This window comes from Numida meleagris, chromosome 5 (assembly GCF_002078875.1).
Source record: "Numida meleagris isolate 19003 breed g44 Domestic line chromosome 5, NumMel1.0, whole genome shotgun sequence".
Lineage (NCBI taxonomy): Eukaryota > Metazoa > Chordata > Aves > Galliformes > Numididae > Numida > Numida meleagris.
The window spans coordinates 22191706-22214372 of record NC_034413.1 but is presented as its reverse complement, the minus strand read 5'-3'; the positions used below and the strand labels follow the sequence as shown (position 1 = coordinate 22214372).

Here is a 22667-nt window from a genome sequence, read left to right as displayed (position 1 = left end):
CCTAGATTTTGATATATGGAACAGTTTTAGTAGTGCACGGAAACAAAAAGGGGGAAAAATCAATTAAAATCTGGATAACATCCCCTGTTCCAGGGTCCTGAAAGAGTTAAAGGAATACTATCAGATTACTGAACCCAAAATAAAGGTTATGTAAACAAAAAGCTTGGCTTTTTCTAGTTATTACTGGAGCACTAATTTGCTTTGGAGACGTACTGGACTCACAAGACTTTTGAATTCTACACCCAAGCATTTGCTGTACTAAGTCCAAAGTATGCTAATTATAGGTTTAAAATTCAAAAAATAACAAGATTATAATTCTATTCAAGGTGAAATACAGAAATAAAGAAAAATAGTATGACCTATATGATTAAAAAAAAAAAAGTACGACGTTCTTTTAGTTTGAGCAATACAAGATACGACTAGTAACACAGATAAATACTGCCTTGTTAAAATGCTTCCAGTTTGAGAAGAATAATTCAAGCACTCACAGATACTTTATAAATATGTCTGTATGCATTTGTACAGAGTCAAAGACCATCATTCCGACTGGACTCAATGGAGCTTTACCATTGTGACCAGTAGGAGCATGACCAGTGTGTAAGAACTTGATGTAAAGGTTACAGTGTAAGAGTCACAGAAGTGGTTTACTTCAGACTTCCTCCCTGAATAATACTTGAAATTTTAAATTTGTGTATGCTGTGCTCCACATTTCTCTGTTTGGTCTTGTCACACTTCAATAACATTTCCAAAGTGCTTTGAGATCCTGTACATTTCCTATAAGCACATGGTGTTGTCTATTTTTGTATCTGTTTTGCATTGTACTCCAGATGGCATTGATATATTTTTAGAATATGTATTTCTATGGCTTTTCTTGGGGCAGAAAACAAAAAAAAAGGAACTGTTAAGCATGTTAAGCATATTTCCTGAAATGAAGTTAGCTTTTCAAGTATGTATGTTATGCTCCAAAGCCAGGGAGCTGACCAGGCAAGCACGTCATATATCATGGAAGGTACTATCTCACATTTACATTTCATTTGAAAGAGGTTTTTTCTAATTGAGGTAGTATCTGACTGAACAAAAATCCTGTTGTGAATATTCACAGAGCAAGTCTACTTGAGAGAGCTAATGTGCTCTGTTCTTTCCCTCTTAATTGATGGCTAAAGATATTTTTTTTCTTCAGTAATATAGCTGTCATTAACTGGGATTAGATGAAGAGTGGTTGTGGGTGTGTATGTGGGGGGGTGTTATTTCATCTGGGATAAATCCTGTAAGAGTTGGCTAATATGTGACCTCTGCGTTCTGCGTAATAACTTTCACCAGAAGACACACATGTAAATTCCCAAAGAAAAGAGTACACAGCAAACAATTCCCTTTATGATCTGCTACAGCTATATTCTTTATGAGAGTACCTGTTCATTTCAAGTGAACAGCATCACATTTGTGGGTTTTGAATTGATGGGTGTGGTTCTTTGGTGTATCTGAAAGAAGCTTATGTGGTAATATCCGGATAGAAGATGGCTTTTAAGCTCTAGTACATCACGGATCAGAGGAGCATCTGCACTGCCTGCCTGTCTGTTCTCTGATTTGTTTCGTCTATCCACTTGGTGATACTCCGAGGATGTTTTGTGAGGCTGAGTTCTGTATTTGCATGAATTCTGTTTGTTTCATGCTAACCGAAATGAGTTAGATTATACTGAATTATCTTTTGATAACAGCATGTAAAGTTGAAATTTGTATACAATACAAATTTGCAAGCTGTGTCCTGTTAACTAAATCTGCTTCCAAAGAGAAGTTCTGTTAAAGAAAGTTCTCTGAGCTATCTCTGTGTTAATACTGCATTAGAAAAAAAAGGAGATATATATGAATATCTTCATTGTTAGTGGATGCTGTGACTGAAGACTGGACCACAGTACATCTTATGTACAGTGCATCTGAAGCAGAAGATACATAGTCATGATTCCCAGCAAGATTTTAGTCTACCACAACCCTTCTGGGGGCACACGTACAGAAACTTATAAAAGTAGCAGAAGACGTAAAAAGTCTCTTGGAGAATTATTCCAAAATGGATATCGTGTCAAAGCGGGACATAATATCCCTGAGAAGGAAGAACAGCATTCTTTTCGAAACTCCTTGGTGTCTTGTTATAGGGTCGGCTCCTATTGGGGTAAGGTCCAACTCTAAACGTTTTTCTTCAAAATGTAGTTTGTGATTCTGTCTCTGGTGCTAGCACTATTATTTTCTTAAAAGATATTGTGTTTATTTTTTTCATTTCCTTGTATATGATTTCAACTGTTTTATAGGAAAAATTCCTTCCCTGACTTGCATGATGTAATGCGCCCATATATGCAATGTCTCCTCAAAGGGTTTTGATATTCAACTAGAATGAATTAATTGTCTTTATTGAAGGATGGAAAGTAATATTCTACAATGACCTAGGGTTGTTGTTGTTTGTTTTGTTTTAGATGGCCGTCATTTTAATAGGTGTAAATGTAAGTCAAAAATGCACAGCAGAGATATTTATTAACAATTCTTTGATGCAGGACTGCTTGAAATGAATTAGTATACAACGAGATAGATTCCTAACTTGATGCAGTGAAATCTCATTCATAGGTTATTGTTTGTTTCTTTTCATGCTGTGGTCTGATTTCCCTCCTTGTACACTTGCATAATAATAGCTAGGAAATGTATCAAATAATTTGGCTATGTTGCCGATTCTCTTCTTCTTGTACTGTTCTTTGACCTTTCATTTTCAAATTCATCTACAGGGATTGGAATCTCAGGTTGTTCTGCTGCACTGTGTGTAGGCATTCAGAATGGAGCTGTTTTTATCCTAAAAATTACCCCCTCCATTTTATATGTCTCAGAAAATGTTCTGCTTTCCTGAATACTGATCCTTGTTTTTTCAGTCTTCTGTAAACCATATGATCTCAGTCAAATATGCAGTAGCAGTAGCCGTTGATAATTATCATGAATAGTGAAATCATTCATTGAAGATACGATTCTGGTGAATAGATTACTGGTTTGCAAAGAATATAGTTGGTATGCAAAATCTCTGTGGTTTGAAGCCCTTATGCCAGTACTTCTGAATATGGTACTGACAGAATAAGCAATATATGATAATAAGAAAGGTATTATGTATTTATTGGAAAACATAATATAATACTTGATGCTGTTCCACTTGATTGAACTCATGATGAATTAAGGAAATATCCTAATTCCTGTTTCTGTTTTCTAGAATCTCATTAAGAATAAATAATAACTTAGTTGTCTTCATTTCCTCCTTTCCCCCTCCTTTGCTGATTAACGATTATTAATTTCATTTTGGGGGATTTCTAACTTTGGATGAATCCTGATTGCTGCTGTGTACTAATCCACTTGAAAGCATCAATTCAGTTGAGACTGCAAAACTGACTGACAGGAAAATATTGTATTTGAGCAAATTTTAAGACTGTGAAGTCAAAGCTTAAAATCATTTTGCTTTCTTTACTGTAAATTTCATAGAATAAAGATTTTCAACTGTGATTTTATTGCTACTGTCACTTAGCTTATTGGTCATGTTTATGCCACTATTCTGGTTTAAAACATCTGCCTTGCTGAGTCCTTAGTAAAGACCTGGAAAGCAGTAGCTGGATAATATTTGTACCTCACAGAACTGAACAAGTATGCAGTAAAAATGACAGAAATACTCGTCTTGTATTCTGGATCTATCCAATTATTTCAACAACGTAATATATTGCTTCTTTTTGCACAGATATGACTTCTGTAATGTTTGAAACTAATTTCAGAGTTTGGGGGGTTATTTGGCCTCTCAGTCAATTTTCAAAATTGTTTTGAGAGATTTGGATATGTCATTGTTTCACAACCACATTCAGTGTACAGAATTTCAGGAGGTAGGCATTTGATCTCTGGGAGTCAGGTTGGAGGTATTTTTATTCTCTTTTATTTTTTAATCCCTTGATAATAGAAACATTTAGTGTTTTCTTTTAGCTTAATGTAACCAAATATCTTACTGGTTACCTTTTGGTAATTATCTGCTCTAATAAATAGATGCATTATGTAAATTAATTATAATTTCAAAATAAAATTCTTTTATTCCCCGTTTTTTCTTATGTGAATTAGAAAATTACCTGATAAAATAATACAATTTGCTACACACATTTTAAATATTCTGTGTACTTTCAAAATTGTTCTTTAGTTGTCACAGGTGAAATGTAGCTAAACAAATATTTCCACAGTAAGAAAATAATGCTGTGGTATTCTTTGAGGCTCATGTTAGTTATTCATTCTATATACAACTGAAATTATTGGACTAGAGACTGAAATTATTGAATAAAATACTTTGTGTTACATTAAAAGGATCTGATTTGGTAATCATAATAGTCTTTTCTGGCCTAGAAAACTATGAAATCTTTAGCTTTATCCTGGGCTTTAGAGCTCAGAGAAATTCCAGGTCGGAAGCATACCTTAGTCTTGCATTTAGAAGCTGAAGATTAGCACACATTAAGAATTCCTTGATTACGTGAGTGTATTTTTCATCTAATTAGAGAGATTTTCTAGGTGAATTAAACCTTTTGATCCTTTTCTTTTGTATATATTGTAGTATAGAGGATTATATTTCATTCCAGCTAGATCCCATGAGAATGTTCCAATATAAAACTTTTTGCCAAGGAAGAGGTGAGGAGGCAAAATTGCAAATACTTCTTGAGTCTTGCTTTCAGCACCTTACTCAAATGACTTTAGAAGACAAGATCTCATTAAATGTTCACAATTCAAATGGACATTACTATAATACATAATCAGTAATTCAAATAAGGTAGATTATTATATTGTTTGTTAGTATCTCATACAGCTTTTGAAAATGGAATTTTTCGTTAGTGTTCTTATTACAGATTTTTGCTTAGTATCCTTGATGTGTAAGGAAAATACCATACATTTCTATTCCTGGTGAATTGGTGAGCATGAAGGAGATCATTTTAAATGAGTCAAATTTGATTTGGAACAGTAGGAAAGCGTAACATGGGACACTGTGTTAATTATTGCATATGATTTGTTTTCATAGCCTGGTTACTCTTTATGGACTCATTGTTGGTAACTGCCCATGAATAAGACTACTCGAAATCTTTTCTATTTAACTTTGTTTAATTTTGATCAAATGTGGATTCATGGTAAGCTATCTACTGAATAATTTGGGCCATCTTTAATCCGACAACGGTTATACTGCAGGAGGATTATTGCTGTGAGGATTACTGTGTCATCAGTTTATGATGTATACATGATTGCAAACAGACTTTGAGATATAATTAATTCCAGCACCAAAATGAAGTGCTTCTTGGACTTTTCCTCTTAGGAATTATTCAGTTGATTCATCATCACCTTGTTAAGTGCAAGATGATATGAATAGCATACATTCAAGAGCAATCTTATTTCGTTTGAGCTTTTTGCTTAGTTTGTTCCTAGATGTTGCTTTTTGTAGTCTGTTTGAAGTACAATTTCCTTTCTCTTTCTTATGCTTCTTTTTGAAACATTGCAATGGATATATCATTAAATTCTCCCTAGATGCAGTGCATTTGAAATGAGGGACTTTTCTCCTACCATACGTTTATTCAAAATTTGTTAGGGAGTGAACTGACAGATAATTTCAAAATGTTCGTAATTTTGAATGTTTCAGTTCTAGGAGCTATTAGAACTCTACTACTAGAACTACCACTGCAAGTGCAGCAGATGCATGTGTCTCATAGTTTGAGAAATATGATATAAAATGGTCACTTTCTACTTGCAAATGGATCTGAAGTTTAGAATTATTGAGCATCATTTTATTGCTTTTTCTGCTGAGATTTCCACATCTACTTTTCAAGTTGTGATTGATCTTCAGAGTTACACACTTTGTATAAACTTTGTGTATGTGTAGTACACAAATAAGAGAGTTTTTCTACTCTATTAAGGTTAGTTATGAGCCTTAACAAGAGTAAAAATTTTATTTAGCAACTCTTCTATAATATTGTGGAAATAAAGCCTTGATTTAACACACTTCTGGCCACACACATCTTTGCTTTTAAAGGAAACCTCTGGGCTTCACTGAGATGAGGAAGGTTATGCTGATGTTTAAATGTTTTTCTTAAGTTTCTAGAAAGAAAAGAAAGTTTTATAGCACTGGAGATTGAATGAGATGAAGCTGCTCTGCTTCACAGGGCAGTTACAGTAGCATACAATTTTTTAAGTTACTCTTGGCTTCACTGTTTACTAAAAAAATCCTGAAAGCATTATTTCAGTGTTATAAGTTGTGCATTTGTACATTATGTACCTTTATTCATATGCCAAAGATCTACAGCCAATTTAGTATCAGAATAAGTCTCTTTTAATAATTTAAGCCCTTAATCTTTTACAGTATTTTCTCTTGCAAAGTCTATCTCACAGGCTTTACAGTTGTCTGGGAATTGCTACTCAGGCAACCTGATTTCAACAAAAAACTTCTATTTCTTTATATAAATAATTATATAGCATATTTGAAATTTTTAGGAGAGAGAGTGTGGCTCTTCTGTTCTACTGCTTGAGATTTTTGGAAATTAGGGTGGAGGTAGGGGCATTATTATAATAAAAGATTTTACGTCATTAAGATTTGCCAATTTAATCAGCCATATCCACAGTCTAGTTTATCTGGGTTATCAGATATTCTGCTTATAATCTCTTATTTTTTCACTATGCATCATGGGAGCTTGGAGAATTGAGAAGTCTCAGGTCTGTATGTGTCTTTGATAGTCTGAGGAGAAGGTCATGTGTGCTGGAACTACCAACAGAACCTCAAAGAGGCTTTTTTCCCTCTTAGCTTTCAGCCAATTAATCTCCTTCTATGGCTTCCCAGCTAAACTGAGGTTTTCTGGTAGGATACATCCGCAGTTAAGGAATTAAGTTTTAAAACTATTCCAAAAAGGACTGGTGAGGATCTTGAAACTGTTAAATATGGAAGAACACTTCAAAGGTATTTGACATACTGTATGCTGCCTGTGTTGTTTTCATTGATTGCTGTCATTGTAAATGAAATGTTGTTAGAATTTGGATTATTCTTTACTGGAGTCTTTTTTTTTTTTTTTTTTAATGCAGGTTTAAGATTTTTAAGAGCCCTTAGACTGATACAGTTTTCAGAAATATTGCAGTTTCTGAATATCCTTAAAACAAGGTAAGACATTTACTTATGTTTTGGGTAGTCGTATTGATGGCATAACGTATATATGTTATAGCATAAATGACTTCTGTTTGTGGTCCTAGTAATATATGATTTTCTTGTCTGAAAAAAAGAACCAGCCAAAAAAATCAAAGCTCAGTATCTCTTCTTTAAACTTTTTATTTAGCTGACAAGTGATTTACCAGAGTAAATATATTTTTTTTCATGTTATCAGAAGAAGATTTTGCTTGGAATATCTGATCAATATTGAATATTGATAAATTCAGAGAAGAATGAATTACAGAGCTCTTCAATGATTAAATATTACTTCTTTCCACATTATCAATCTGTATTCCACTGCCTTACAGAACAGAAATTCAATTAATTCAACAGAATACAGCTGAAAAGCATTTCAAAAATAATTGTTGTGGCTCTACTTCAGTTCTTTTGAATTGAGCGTCCTTCGTCACATAAAAATAATTTTACACTCAGCTATGTCTACATTATGTTCATTGCCACTAGCATTCCTTTCGAAGAATACTTTCCCCTGATTAACTTTCTGTTTTTCACATATTCTTTAGGCCAATAATACATGTTAATTGTGTAGAAAAAGCTCAACTTTGAACAAAAGATCACTCTGAGAAAAGAAAAAATAAGGAACCTTGTAATGCTTCGCTATTGTAGATGCTTTGCCTTTCATCACTCCTTAAATTATCCCAGCTTAAGTATTGAATCAAACTTCCAATAATTAATGTAAATTCAGTTCCATTCTAAAATACTATATTCTCTCCATTAGTTGAGAAACTTGTGTGAGGACAAGTAACTATGTCTGTATCCCATGTAAACTGGTAGCAATGAGTAAATAGAACCTTGAGATTTGTAGGTGCTCATAGTAAAGAGCTGATTCTTCAGTCCTTAAGCTTAAAACTATTTTCTGTGCCCTAGACTCTTACAGTCTGTAAATCTTTAGCTGTGTGACTATAAGAAGTCCAGTTCTTGATAAATAGAGAAATTAATGAACATGTAGGGAATCTGTAGCCCATTAGCTTAGATTATTACCAGTTTGGTAAAGAAAGTGAATAATTTGTCCAAGAGCTCAGAATATCCAATAAGTTTATTTTGACACAAGAACAATCTCACCAGAAGACATGGCAACTTATAGAAATGTCCCATAAATTCAAATGGTTTTAGATAAAGCTAGAAGTGGTGAATTTGTAAACTTCCAGGTCCATAAGTGTAGGGATATTGTATTAATCAAATTCAGTTTATTTGCAGCTTGCTTATTCAAGATTGACTGATTCATTAAAATAGTATTTTTTCTGGTACAACTTTAACTGTTAGATTATGTACTGTCTCTGTAATTTTCTATCTGAATGCCTAAATATCTGTTAAACCAGAATGCTTGCTATTAGGCTGTAAAGCAAAGCTGTCTAATGTAACTGTTTCAGTTGACTCAGCTGATTAACCCCCAGCAGTTAATCAGTAACAACATTTATTTAACTTAAAAACAATAGGTGCCTCAAAACTTTAATTTTTCCCTGTTCCTGTTTCTTCAATGGAAGAGCACATCTGCTCTGTGTATCTTAGTAAACCTGAAATGAACTTCATAACTGGGATACTATCGATGTTCACAAAGCAGCGTTTTGTAAAGTGAATGAATCAAGCTGCAGCAGAATATCATTTGTTTTAGAAAAATATATAGTTACAGCTGATATAAATTTGACCATGTGTCCTCTTTTTTATGTATAATTTTACATGAATTTGACTAAAAGTAAAAACTGAGAAAGTTTATTACTACTGCTAAATTTAAATTATATATTTTTTTCCAAATGTTCTTAAGTACCATCATAAACAAAACTTTTTAAATATACAGAGTCTAGGTGATGGATACACGTATGCGGTTATAGTATCAAAATACTATTTAGTGAAAGTTTCTATTTCTGACGTATTAATCTTTCTGAAAAAAACCTGCAAAAAAATAAACTGAACATGCTGAGCACTTGCCTAATGGACAATTTTTAGAAGTTTTTCAAGAGCAAGAGGACTGAAGCTATTACCCTCATTAAATTTCTGTTTAGTTAAACAAAATTTACTTATTTAAAATTGTGCAATGTTTCAATTACATACAGTAACCATAAATTCTCATTGTTACCATAAATTCTTGTTTTGCTTTATATACTTTTGACTAGTTACTGCAATATTGTTTTGCTTAGAGGTGGCTAAAAATCTTGTTAATTTAAGAAATTTCAATATTTCTTGCCAACCACTTATGTTTTAATGAAATTTTCAGCTTCATAGTTTATTTGTCTATTATAAAGACAAAGGACTAATGACTGTACTTGACCTGTTGAACTAAAACAGTGAATTCAGTATTTCATTATTAGCTCTGAAATTATATTATAGAAAGAAAATAATAAGATGCTTTTCATTATATAAAATAATGAGGAAAAAAATGATAGCCATTTAAGGTAATATGCATTCATCTGAAAAATATGGAGATAATTTAATGAAATATTTCAGCATGCTTAACATTAATTGCAGAATCATAGAATTGCTCAGGCTGGAAAAGACCTTCAAGATCATCAAGTCCAACTGCAACCAAACCATACTACCCTAACTCTAACAACCCACCACTAACTCATGTCCTTGAGCATCACATCCAGATGGTTTTTAAACACATTCAGGGATGGTGACTCAACCACCTCCCTGGGGAGCCTAATAACAGATAACAACTTGGAGGACAAGAGACTAATAGGATATGAAAGATATTAATTTTTTTTTTAATAACTGATGCAGATAGAGAATAAATTGTCTTCTTTCTCTTATTTTATCCCATGAAGAAATGATTTACTTGAACCTCAAACTAGTGATGAAGATATGAGAATTAAAAGGAACATATCTCTTTCACAGAATGGACAGGAGGAGTCCAAGGAAAGGTGCTAAATACTGCAAAAATAGAGATAGTGATAAGATTAGCAAAATAGTGAGAAAATCATGAGAATATAATTATTGTTTTATTTGAAAAGAACAACTAAAGCAAAGCAAAGATCTACCTTGGCCTATTAAAAGGCATTCCTCTGCCAATAATCTATTTGTTTCCCTAGTCTGAAATGAAATACATCTTACTCAGAATATTTTTTGTTTCTATGTTTATAAAAAAGGAAATTGTGTGGTGTTGAGCTGAAAATTTCTCTCCTTCACTTCACTGCTTTCAAATATTTTTCAACAAAACTGCAGAGACTTAGGGCTCACAGTAAGGGATTTTGCACAGATGTTGGAAAGAGCTTAAAGAGCAGAAAAATGTTTGTGACTAATCTTTAATCTATATTTAGACTCTGGCAGAAACACAGGCGAATTTTATAGAGGACAGAGAAGGTACAATTTTCAGTAAAACTGCAACAATAAAAATTTCCGAACACATCATGTGAATAGTTATTTTTAATGACGGCTATCATTTACATATATTACAGTAATAGGTGGAGACCAGTTGTTGCTTTATTGCATTGAGAGTTTCTTCTGACCTAAATTCAGGTGAAGAATTATATTTAGCCTTTCGTAATGGAACTTTGCATCAGTATTGTTTGTATCATTTTGTTTAATCTAGGCACCTAGAGGTTAGAGTCTTGTCGTATTATTGTGGTATTATGAATGCTATTATTTACAAAATATGAATATTAACCAAACAAATCTTAATAAACTGACACAGTGAATATGCTTTGATGTGCATGAGCATTAATTGTAAAAATGAAGGCATAGCTTCGTAAATCTGGGTACAGTAATCATTACAGGAACTGTCATTTGTTAGCCAGTTGTATATCTTTACTAGTCCCTACAGTTGCCCACTCAACTGTACCTCGTAAAAATTGTTTTCAGTGGAACCATCTGCTTAACTTTCCAGGTTCATTTATCAACTTAGTTTAGAAATTGTCCTCAATTAGTTAGAAAAATAAATATTAATCAACTCTACTACTACACAACTACTACTACTGCTAACAGTCTTTTTTTACTGCTAACAGTTTTTTTCCTAATATTTTCTTCTTTTGGAACACGTTGGCTTGGGAATGATGCATCATTCTTTCTGAGATGTGTTTTCAAAAATGAAGGAGAGCTATTTTCAATAAAATTCCAAGAAAGTGTAAGATAATTTACACATAATAATACATAACTTCAGTTCACTGTGTATTTGTTGGATATAATTCCTATCTTTTCAACTCATAGTAATATTTTTTAGAATAGAGGGACCAGGTTTTACTTAAACCTTTTCCACAAGCTCTTCAGTATAGCACTTTTCTGCTGAAATCAGTGTGGGGTTCTTGCTTTAAAATCACTTCTGACTACAATAGAGCATATAGTAGTCAGTGGGACTAAAAAGAGTTTGTAGGGTTTCTCTTGAAGGTTTCATTTTTTTTTCTTTTTCAAACTGTCAATGTGAAGTATGAGATGTTATGACTTTATTTGAAAATGACTTAAGACTTTACACAAACTGTAAAGTACCTAAGTTTTGGAATCCTATTTTTTTTCCCACAAAACCAGCATGGCATTCACAGATTGGCTGCAATAGTTCATTAATGCTTGCTGTATCTCTAGGAAGATAGACTTGCCCTGTAGTAATATTTGCAAGTATTAGCAATTGGTCAGTACTGAGCATCCTCTTGAAATTAGCATTTAAAGCCTCATCAGGTCTGGGGTCAAAAAAAATGACGAATGTGGAAAAAGCATACAAGCTAATGAAAAACAAAACAATTCAAAAATCATCAGTCAATTATGGGTAGAAATGCAATATTCAGCAAATAATAGTAATTGACATTACCCTATTTAATTCACTGAGTCTGCGTGGATGTATTCCAGGACATCAGAATGTTTGCATATGGTTAATTGCTGAGGTATACAGAAAGGAAAATTGAGAAGGTAAGAGAAGTGAGAGGAATGTCTGATAAATTCCAGTGTATGTTCCTTTTTGTTCTCCCCAGTAATTCCATCAAGCTAGTGAATCTGTGCTCTATATTTATCAGCACATGGCTGACAGCAGCTGGGTTCATACATTTGGTAAGTATGTTTCCAAATATTTCTTTGGCTTTTTTTTTCATAGATTGCTTTCTTTCAGAACTGCTTTATTACCTGAAATTGCCATACTCTGGATGTCCCCTTAATACATCTAAGGAGTATAATTAAAATAAAAATGAAAAAATCAGTTTCTCAAATTTTCAAGCTTTTACTCAAAGATTATTCTATAAGTAATACTAACCTATGTATTAACCTCTATGTTTAGTTTCAGCAATAGTTAAATGTGAGACTTGAACTGATAGAACTTCTTGACTGATTACAATTAACCAGTAGGTGGCAATGTTTCCTAAATAACTACTTGAAGTGCTTCCTGGAAGGGGATGTCAGAGTATGAAATGAGTGAGGTCCTGAGAAATCAATGGTTGTGCTAAAAAAAAAAGCCTTTCTGTATTTCCACAAGATGCAGTGGGATAGCAGACATTCAGGATAGCATTGCTTCTGCTTTTCTCTTAAATTTCTAATGTTCGATTTTTCTGTCAGTCACTGGTAGTATACTTTTTTTTGTCATAAATTGTTATTCTGCTCTTAAAAATACCTGAAAAAAATTACAAGATGCTTCATATAGAGTTACAAATTATTTCATAAACATTAACATACTTGTATATAAAAGGTATGTGTCAGTTGTCTATTTACAAAATTTAAAACCAATTGCTTTTACTAAGTAATTTGATACATAAAATTAAAAATGATTAATTATTTGTCCTTTAAGGATGTTTTATGATCAACTTAGAATCAGGAAAATTTCAAGGCAGAAATAAGTTAGGATTATTTTGAAGTAATATTATGATTTGGTGATATTGGTGTTAATCCAGACTTTAAAATTGACTTCAACTGAAGAATTTCATTGACTTCACTTGAATTACCTTGAGCTACATTTGTCTGTGTAAGATATAATTCAGCATGTTTGTCTTCTAATTATACCAGAAGTCATTTAGAATGAAATAGACTAGTTGAGTTAGAAGGAACCTGCAAAGATTGAGTTCAGTTGCCTGACTACTTCACGCCTAACCAAAATTTGAAATTTATTATTAAAGGCATTATCCACACACCTCTTGAACACTGACAAGCATGGGACATCAAACATCTAGCTAGGAAGCTGGTTTCAGTGTTTGACCACCCTCAGGGTAAACAATTTTTTCCTCATATGTGGCTTGAGCTTGCCTTGGCACTCAGCTATGTGCCATTTCCACCTGTCCCATCACTGGTTACCAGTGTGAAGAGGTCAACGTTTAATTTTCAGTCTTATGAAAATGAACTGAGGTTTTGGGTGGTATTTTTTATGATATACTTCTCATTTACCAGTAATACACTCTGTTGGGCCACTGCAGCATTTTTTTGTCACAGATTCATTCACTTTTTCTAGATTAGAATTTAAAAAACAAACAAACATAAAATTCACCCTTTTAAAAGTTATATCAGATGGAAGGAGGTTTTCTCTTTTTTTTCTGCTGTAGGAATTCTTAAACTTTAGGCATTTTACTGTGGAACAAAACTGAATAGATATTATACTTCCAGAGTATGCTCCTTTCCCACTGTTAAATTTATAACTTATATGATCACTTTTACAAGTCAGTGATAAGTCACTAGTGCCATTGACAGCTACATAATACTATAAAACAAAAACATAAAGTAGTATAATTGCATTAGATGTAATATTGACTGAAAAATATCTGAACAAATTGGTATCAAATAAGCCCCATATTCTTTAATATTGTATATTGTTCACTAGTTTCAGTAGTAAATGAAAAAAAAATGTTTTCCATAAATAGTAGGAGTGGCAGTGCTATGTGTATTGGCAAGAGAATGGTAAGTCTAGTATCCAAACAGGCTTAGGTCCTCTATCTGTTCAAAACAGATCACAGAACAGGATCCAGAGTTTGTATTATATACCAATAAAATATGTGTATTTTTGCATCAGTATAGATAGTTTATGGTACTTTTTATTTATTCACTAAGTATTTCCTTTTGCATTTTAGGTGGAGAACTCAGGGGATCCTTGGGAAAATTTCCAAAATAATCAACAGTTAACATATTGGGAATGTGTTTATTTACTGATGGTTACAATGTCCACTGTTGGTTATGGAGATGTTTATGCAAAAACAACCCTTGGTCGCCTTTTCATGGTCTTCTTCATCCTTGGGGGATTGGTAAAAATTATATTACTATTCTTTATTATTATTAATTTCTTCTAATTTAGTTCCTTATCCTGTATATCTCTATCTCAATGCTATAATTGAAAAAATAATATCTAAATTAATAAAATTAATCATAAAATTCTTAAATAAGTTTAATGCACTGTATTTTTTCTTTAGATAAATATTTTGACTTTGTCAGTTATAGGAGTCAGAATTTTTATAATCCATTGAAATAAGTAATGCATGTGAATACATGAAGTGCCTTAGCATTTCCCTTATAAACTTAGTCCTAGTCTTTCACTTTTCGGTGACTGTAGTGCATTTTTTTGAGAATACTATTGATACTTGAAGGCACTTTGCGGTTTCAGAAGTCCTACCCACCCTTCTGTGTTCCTTCCCAGAATTCCAACAAACACTGTGGCTTTGGACTGCCTTAAAGAGCAGCTTGCCTGATCCTGATGGTGGCAAACCACATTCTCTTTAATTTCAAACATCCCTTCATGTAATGTAGCACAATTTTAACTCACAGTTTGTCACACAAAGCATGGCCGTAACTAGTACCATTTTATATCAGCAAATTCTGGTGTTCTTTGTCCTATATGTACAAAGCACCAAAGTTGCTAGTTGTCTTCTGTCAGCTTTTCTATTATTTATCAATATTAGTAATTCTGTGGAACCTGTTGCAATGTTTTTCTAAAGCAGCAAGGTTTATTTTATTATTCAGACAGTGCAAGGTAAGTGCTTTGCAGACGATTCATAATATATTAATTATATTAATTCACATACATACATATCTGTTTTGTTACTTTACTCTCATTGATTTCATGTATACATACATCTTATGGAGGTGATATGTATATAACTGATACCATATATGTCAGACACACAGGTACATATATATAGGTATATATATGCATTTCCATCTATGTTTATTGACAAAGACTGAGATTATGCCAACTGGCAGTAGCTCTTCGAAGTATCCAGCCACAAGGAAGATGTTTGTTGGACAAAACATGGCAGAATAATTTTTATTTTCTCCTTAAAATCTTTTTTTTTTCTTTCATGTGTTATTCCAATCCTTTTAAAAACATAAACTTTTGAAAAAAAGTTTTTGGGGGTAGTGGTGACTGTTTTGTTCCTCAGGAGGAGGATTGGCCCCTGGCTCCATCTTTTTGTCTGTGTTTAAATCCTGATCATAGGGGAAAAATTCTTGTTTTTTAAAAATAGAAATGTAACCATTGTGATAATACTTTTTTTTTGCGAGTTTTTTTCTTTATGATGGTGATTTTTTTTAATTGATTTGTTTCTTTTTTTTTTTTTCTTTTTGTTTTTCCAGTCAAGATAAATAATTTTTTCCCTTCCCCTTTTCCGGAAGAGTTAGACATAACTGTACCTTATAGTTATATAACAACTTGAATTAATTTTGTTCTTCTTTTCCTTTGTGTACCTATTTTTCCTCTTTAGACCATTTTATTAATTTATAAAACATGCACCTTCTCCACGACCAACTTTTATATTGAACCCTCTTGTTTTGCTTGATAAGAACTTTTACATTTTTAAAATTTTCTTTTTAAACACCTTTGTAGATCTAATTCTTTTGCATTTTCAGATCTTAAAAATATATATCTCTTGAAAATATTCATCATCCCCCTTTCTTTGGCCTCTCTTTTTAGTCTTTTCTTCTGTCTCCTATCTTCTTCTTAGGCCATGTTTGCCAGCTACGTCCCTGAAATCATAGAGTTAATAGGAAACCGCAAGAAATATGGTGGTTCCTATAGTGCGGTTAGTGGAAGAAAGTAAGTATCCCAAGAGGCTCTGCTGCCTCTGCTGCAGTAGAACACTCTCTGCATGCCATTTTCTTTTTTTTTTGTGTTTTTGTTTCATGCATGTAGGCAATGTTTGCTCGCTACGTGCCAGAAATTGCTGCTCTCATCCTTAATCGGAAGAAATACGGCGGGACTTTTAACTCAACCCGAGGCAGAAAGTAAGTCAAAAAAGACCAGGTGTGGTTGTGTGACTTTAAAAATCCCCTGAAGGTGGTAATAGCTGACTCACAGCTTAAAAAGCTGTATTCCTTGATATCAGATGTTACCACTGGAGAATTGTCACACTATAATTAGAGACCTGGGCTAATGCTATGGTACAAGTCACAAGATTTTGTCCCTGCTTCAAGAGAACTTGGATACTGCTAGGACTACACTGATGTACTTCGAAAAAAAAACAAATAAATGAGTAAATAAATAACTGTCTTGCTTTTGCATATGCAGCTAGCTTCTGGAAAGAGTTTAACATCACGTTTTTGGGCATCACTTAATTATTTGGTGATCTCCTAACTAACTCACAATCGTAATTCATGTGATTTTGAAGAAACTCAGTTCTTTAGATAACTTCAGTGTGCTGGGGTGAAAAATGAGAGATTTATGTCAATTGGATTATTCCATAACTGTCTCAGACAATTGATAATGCTGATTATTATTGTTCAAATAACAGATACAGATCTCAGGCAGCTCCAGTTGATTGCATGTGAATATTGGAAGAACTCATGGTTTTATGATCTGTGACCAAGAGTTTTAAAATCATTCTCTTCCACAACCACTGTAAAGAAGAGGAAGTAGTATTCTTAGTATCAATGTGGCACGGGAAAAAAATAAAAATATAAAGTAATCATTTTGGTTGGCAGCAACAGCTAGCTTTTATTAGACCATGACAACTTGTTACATTTCTGTCTGTTTTCTTGACTAAGTTAAAACCAGCTCTTTCTGACATTCCCAGCATCTAGGTCTGAGATATAGCCTTTAAGAAACCAGATGTACATGCAGATACATTATTTTCTTTTATAACCATTAATGTTGCCATCATCTGTTTCATTACATATCTTTGTGAAATTCTCTAGCAGATACGTATTTTACCATGAAAGACTAGTTATATAAAATCCTTTCCATAAAACAAAAAAGAAAGAACTTAAGGAAGTTATGTAATTTGTCCTTTTCCACACTTCAAGCAGTTACGGTTTTCACCTTGTTCATTTGAAATTACGACCCTTGCACCATTTTACAGATGTACATTATTATTTAATCAAGATCTTTCTTCTCTTTGTAGAGAAGACTACACTTGCCCCACACAACTAATTTGAGAGTACTGATTTAAATCACTGGGTCAATATGACAACGCTTGTTTCAGTAGTATCTTTCTAATACTATTACTTATTCAATAATAGTCATAACAACTAGTAGGTGACAACTTCAGGCATTCCATTTTTAAGCTACCGTCCACTGCCTAAAGTTATTTTTTACTGCAAAATCTAATACTGGAAACTTGCATCGTAATTCATTTATCAAGATGAGCAAAATGTCTTCTTTTATTTCTGAAAGAAGTATCATTAAATTCCTAAAATGTTTATTTGTGACAGAGACCTACTCAGCTTCATGCTTGTATTCATACTTGGTTTTTTAAGGAGAGGATATTCAAATACTGAATTTGCACTTCTTTTTTCACCACTCCAAAAGAGTTACAGGAGAGGTGAATATGTTTTAAAAACTACTTTAAATATCAAATTTTAGTCTCTCACTTTCTACATTGTCACTAGTACCCAGCATTGCTCAGCTGCCTCTAAACTAGGACTTGATCTTCAGTCAGAACCCCACATCCTGAAAACCTCAATTCTAGATCAAAGACTTCCTGCTAGCTTTGGGGCGTGCTTCATTTTATTTTCTCTCCTTTTCTTTTTGTCTTTATATGCACTGTCTTTTTTTTTAGTTCACTCAGTGCTTATTCTGCAGATCTCTACTGCCCATATAACTTCTCAATTGAAACTCAGCTCTGTCATCAGCATGCAAACTGTCTGATTTACTTAATGCATTGTTTTTTGATTCAAATATTAATTACTGAGTAGAATAAAGAAGTCCTTTGCTCTTGTGGGTCTTTCATCAGAAAATCTAAACTCGGGAACTGCACAGTAAAAGCTATTAGCAACCCTTTTTTGATGTTGCTTTTGGAGTCAGTAGAACAAGATTGATGAAATGTTATGTTTGGCCAAAATTTAAGTTTTCATTTGGAATTCAGTGTTGAGAGAATGGATTGTCAGAACCAATAAGCTTTCCTTTGCTTGGGATTTGGGCATATGGTAGTAATTAGCAATATAATGTCTTTAGTTGAGCAACCAAGCATAGATTCTGGCAGCATACATAATGGGAAACTACATTTGTTCTAGTTCTAATGTCAGAAAGTTTCCAGATAAAATTAAATGCATGTACAAAATGAAGGCAGCTAAATTTTGTTGAAAGATACTACTTCAACACTTAAAACAGCAAATATGTATACTTTTAATTCTTTCTCCAAATTAGGTAAGTACATGGAATCTGCTTTGTAACATAATAAATACTTGTACATGTGTACTCATCAATGAAGTATGTGGAATAATATGCTTCTATACTACTACTAAAAATTTAGATGGGAAGTTAAAATTAACATATGATTGTGTACCTCTTAAGGATTACATTATAAGGCTTTACCACTACAAGGAGAGCCTTGGTAAAGAATTTTAACTGTTGAAGCAGCTGGAGTCTATGTGTAAGAAGTATTTCTATAGGCTTCTCTTACTAAAGAAAAATAAAATAAAATAAACAGTTTTTATCTCACATTTCATTTTGTTTTTCAGCCAGTAAGGTCCCGGAAAGACTCATAAACTATACAGGAAACATTTCACTCACTGAAGTAACATAATACTGTTTTAGATGAGGCATATATAGAGTTGAGAAACAGAGGTCATTTATAGGCAGTATGCAATTATCACTGGTTAAATTTACTAGATAGCTTTGTTTCAGAAATTCACATCGATTTTTTTTTTAACATTTTTAATGTAACTTATAATCTCTGTTTTATAATGTATTCCTGTGATGAGATTTGCAAGGTCTCAGAGAGCACAAAACAGGAATATTATCTGTGCCCTTGAGTGAAGTTTCATCTGTTAAACCAACAAAAATCCTTTGATGTATATACAGCAAAATACATACTAATATATCTAAAGTGTGACCAAGACTAAATATGTAAATTTGATGATGAAATGACACAATCTCAACCTAGAAAAAATAAGTAAATGAGAAATTACTCCCAAAATATACTAATTCTTTTCTCGAATATTAGATTTTTAAGCAATGAGAACTGTTCAATAAGTAACAAAATAAGTGCTTATAATATTTTGCTACAAATCACAGATCACTTCACCAGAAGATTCTGTTTTTGCTATGTATCCTGATACACTAAATCAGGTGATAAGTAGATGAGAAAAAAATTCTTTCTAAGTTTAGTTCTATGCACAGCAAACATTTTTTTTCTACAATCTCTACTGAATACAAAAGACGCAGGGAAGACTAGATTACAAGCTTGCAAATACAAGAAAAATATTTTGATACTAAAAAAAATCTAAGATGTAACTGGAAAATAAAATTCAGGCATAAGAAACTATCAGAACTACAAAAATATTTATTTATATTCCTAAGAGGTACCTTAGTGAAGATCTCTTTATTTTCTGCATAGTTTTCTGCATAATTTTTCTGTTTTATCATATGAGCAATTCACTCTCTACCATTTTTCTTTCCAGACCACTTTCATAGATGAATTTTATAGTGCATGATTTTACATCTTTTGCAAAGCAGATGTAACATATGTTCTTTATATGTTAGCTGATTTTCTACTGATATATTTTTATCATTAATTGACTAGTAACTACCTGAAAGATTTTTGTGAGACTTAAATCTGTCAGGATTATACTTCCTGAACATGACAAATGCTTTTAAAATGCAAAAGAGACAGACATTTATAATGAAAGTTAAATTCTTATTAATTGGTTAATCATCCAGCATAATGTCATCGCTATGAAAAATATCTGCAATGTTCCATAGGGTGTATCTTATACAAACATTGGGAAACTTACTAGAGAACTAAGGAATAAATACTTAAGATACTTGAGAAAAAGTTTTATTTGGGTAATCTTTTGGACACTTTTCCTAAATATGTTTATTAGTCAATGATGTTAGAATATCAATAAATATGGTTAGAAAACTAGTAAATGGTATTAAATACTAAAGATTTAAAATAAATATTAAATATTGCACTAGAATATACAGCTTAGTTACTGACTACTGTAGAGGGTGAGTAAACTAGTGAAAAACTAGTATTATTAAGAACAAATAAAGTGTTTTTAATAAATGGATACAAATACTGGAGTTAAAAGCTAGATATAACACGTAGCAAGGTGCAGAAGGAAGAAATTATTATAAAAGGTCTACAAAGGTCTGGGTTAGACCTCTGTTTACAAAATAATATCTGTTTTATATTCCTTAGAGGTTGGGTTTTATTTTTTTACATTTGTTTTCATAAGCTGCAAACTGAAATGATTCATAGCTTGAGTGTTAGTGATATTTCCCCGGTGCCATTCTTCTGAATAATTTTGAGACCATTGATTGGTTCCTTACATATTATCTACATATAGTTATTTTCTCTTTAAGGCTTTCAGGTTCATTTATTCTGAATAAATTCTTTTTGTTACCAATTTGTAGAGCTCCTGAAATAGTACTCAGTATGCGACTTTCAAACGAAGTGCTATAGAAGGAAGAAAAGCACAAATTTCATTGTACTGATAGACTACTATTTTTAGACTGTGAGGAATTAGCTTTCTGGTTAGTTCATGCATGCACACATCTGGAAGGGTGGAAGAGGCAGTGATCAGTTTGGCTTTGGATGTTTTTCTGAAGCGCTCCAAAAAACCTCTATAAATTTCGTGCTTTTTAGATTGAGATTTTCTCAAGAAACATTTGGCTAAATACAATTTATGAAATAATCTGTTATTTCTTTTGTATCAAAAAATCAAGAGTGTTTTATTTATTTATTCTTAACTTTCATATTATCCCAGTCTGGTCTGAGATTTTCTGTTCTGAGATTTTCTTAGACTCAGATTTAGATCTGTTTTACCTCTGATAATTAATAATTAACCTTTTGTTCTGGATTTACACATTTATTTGAGAATCAAGATTTATCTTAATCAGTTTTTTTAATTTCTGTATTCATGTGTTCATGTGATCAAACTGAATTTTGGTTCTGTGAATATTTTCCATTTGAAAACAGTAGCTTATTGTAAGTTGGCCTACACAAAGCTTTAGAAGACATGAATAGAACATTTGTATACAGATGGACTGTAAAAGGGACTGGATAACTTAATGATTTTTTTCAGTCTTTCTTCTGCATTGAGTAATTACATATTAATTCCTTGGGTTAAGTTGTTTTTGCTTCTTATATGCAAAACTCCAATGAAAACTCTTTATAAAGGCAGAAAGTGAAATGTGGCTTCACATTAATAGATATAGACAAAGAGAGAAGGATTTTTATTGTTACTTCTTGTGTGTATATTTCCTTAACAGTAAATATATATATGCTAAGATATGTTGAATTATATATATATATAAATTATTTTATGGCATTACTACAGTTAAATATTAAAAATGGAAATGTAGTGAAATCACAGTCCTTACAATGTAGGCTATTAAAATCTCCTGTTTCTATTCTCTCATGGTCTACTTTGCTTCCCAGAGATTTCTTCAGATTTCTTAAATTTACAACCCATAAATTAGCAAATCATCAGCATATCAATGGAAGAATCATCTGTTAGAGATTCCTTCCAGAAGGAAACATGGGATCCAATAACTAAACTTCACAGAGGAAAATAAAAACTGTAGAGAGATAGATATGGTAAACAGAAAGACAAACAGATAATTTAAGTTGACAGACCATCTTGGATTCATTAGATGTTTGACTTTGATTAAAAATAAGAACTATTTTTTTTAAGATGTATCCAAATACTTTGGCAAGGGTCCATTTGCTGCAGTAATGAGAGACATAGCTCCAAAGAAAGTGACATTAGATTATTATATTAAATTGTTTGATACAGTATGTAAGGTACTATTTTCCAGTGGGATGAGACTGTAATAGGAGAATGTGACATGGATTGCATTACGATTCCCAGCGATGCCTCTCTTTCACATCTGCTAGCCATTCTTCTAATTCCTCTGTTTCAAATGAAGTCTCACTTAGTGAAGTCTCACTCTGATGAGTGTTAAATAGACTGACAGATTGAACTAATAGGACAGTTTTTTTCCTCAATTTTGCATACTTACTAAACTGTATCCATTTTTGTGAAAGCAAGAAAGGGAGTGTGGGAATTGGTATATAACAATATTATGACTTTTTTTTTTCCTGAAGTGTATTCTAGGTTTCAAATCATGTTCTGTTCCTGAATAATAGCAATAATTTTATAT

The 22667-nt window shown here is 32.5% G+C and overlaps 1 protein-coding gene across 8 annotated transcripts in view; it reads left to right on the top strand.

Moving 5' to 3' along the window:
• KCNMA1 (potassium calcium-activated channel subfamily M alpha 1) overlaps positions 1-22667 on the top strand; it is a 454315-nt gene that overhangs the window by 295738 nt on the left and 135910 nt on the right. For all 8 annotated transcript variants that reach the window (XM_021398811.1, XM_021398812.1, XM_021398807.1 and 5 more), the window contains 4 exons: positions 7099-7174; positions 12130-12205; positions 14200-14370; positions 16063-16154. In XM_021398811.1, coding sequence (XP_021254486.1) covers positions 7099-7174; positions 12130-12205; positions 14200-14370; positions 16063-16154 — 415 coding nt within the window. The remainder of the gene's footprint in view (positions 1-7098; positions 7175-12129; positions 12206-14199; positions 14371-16062; positions 16155-22667) is intronic.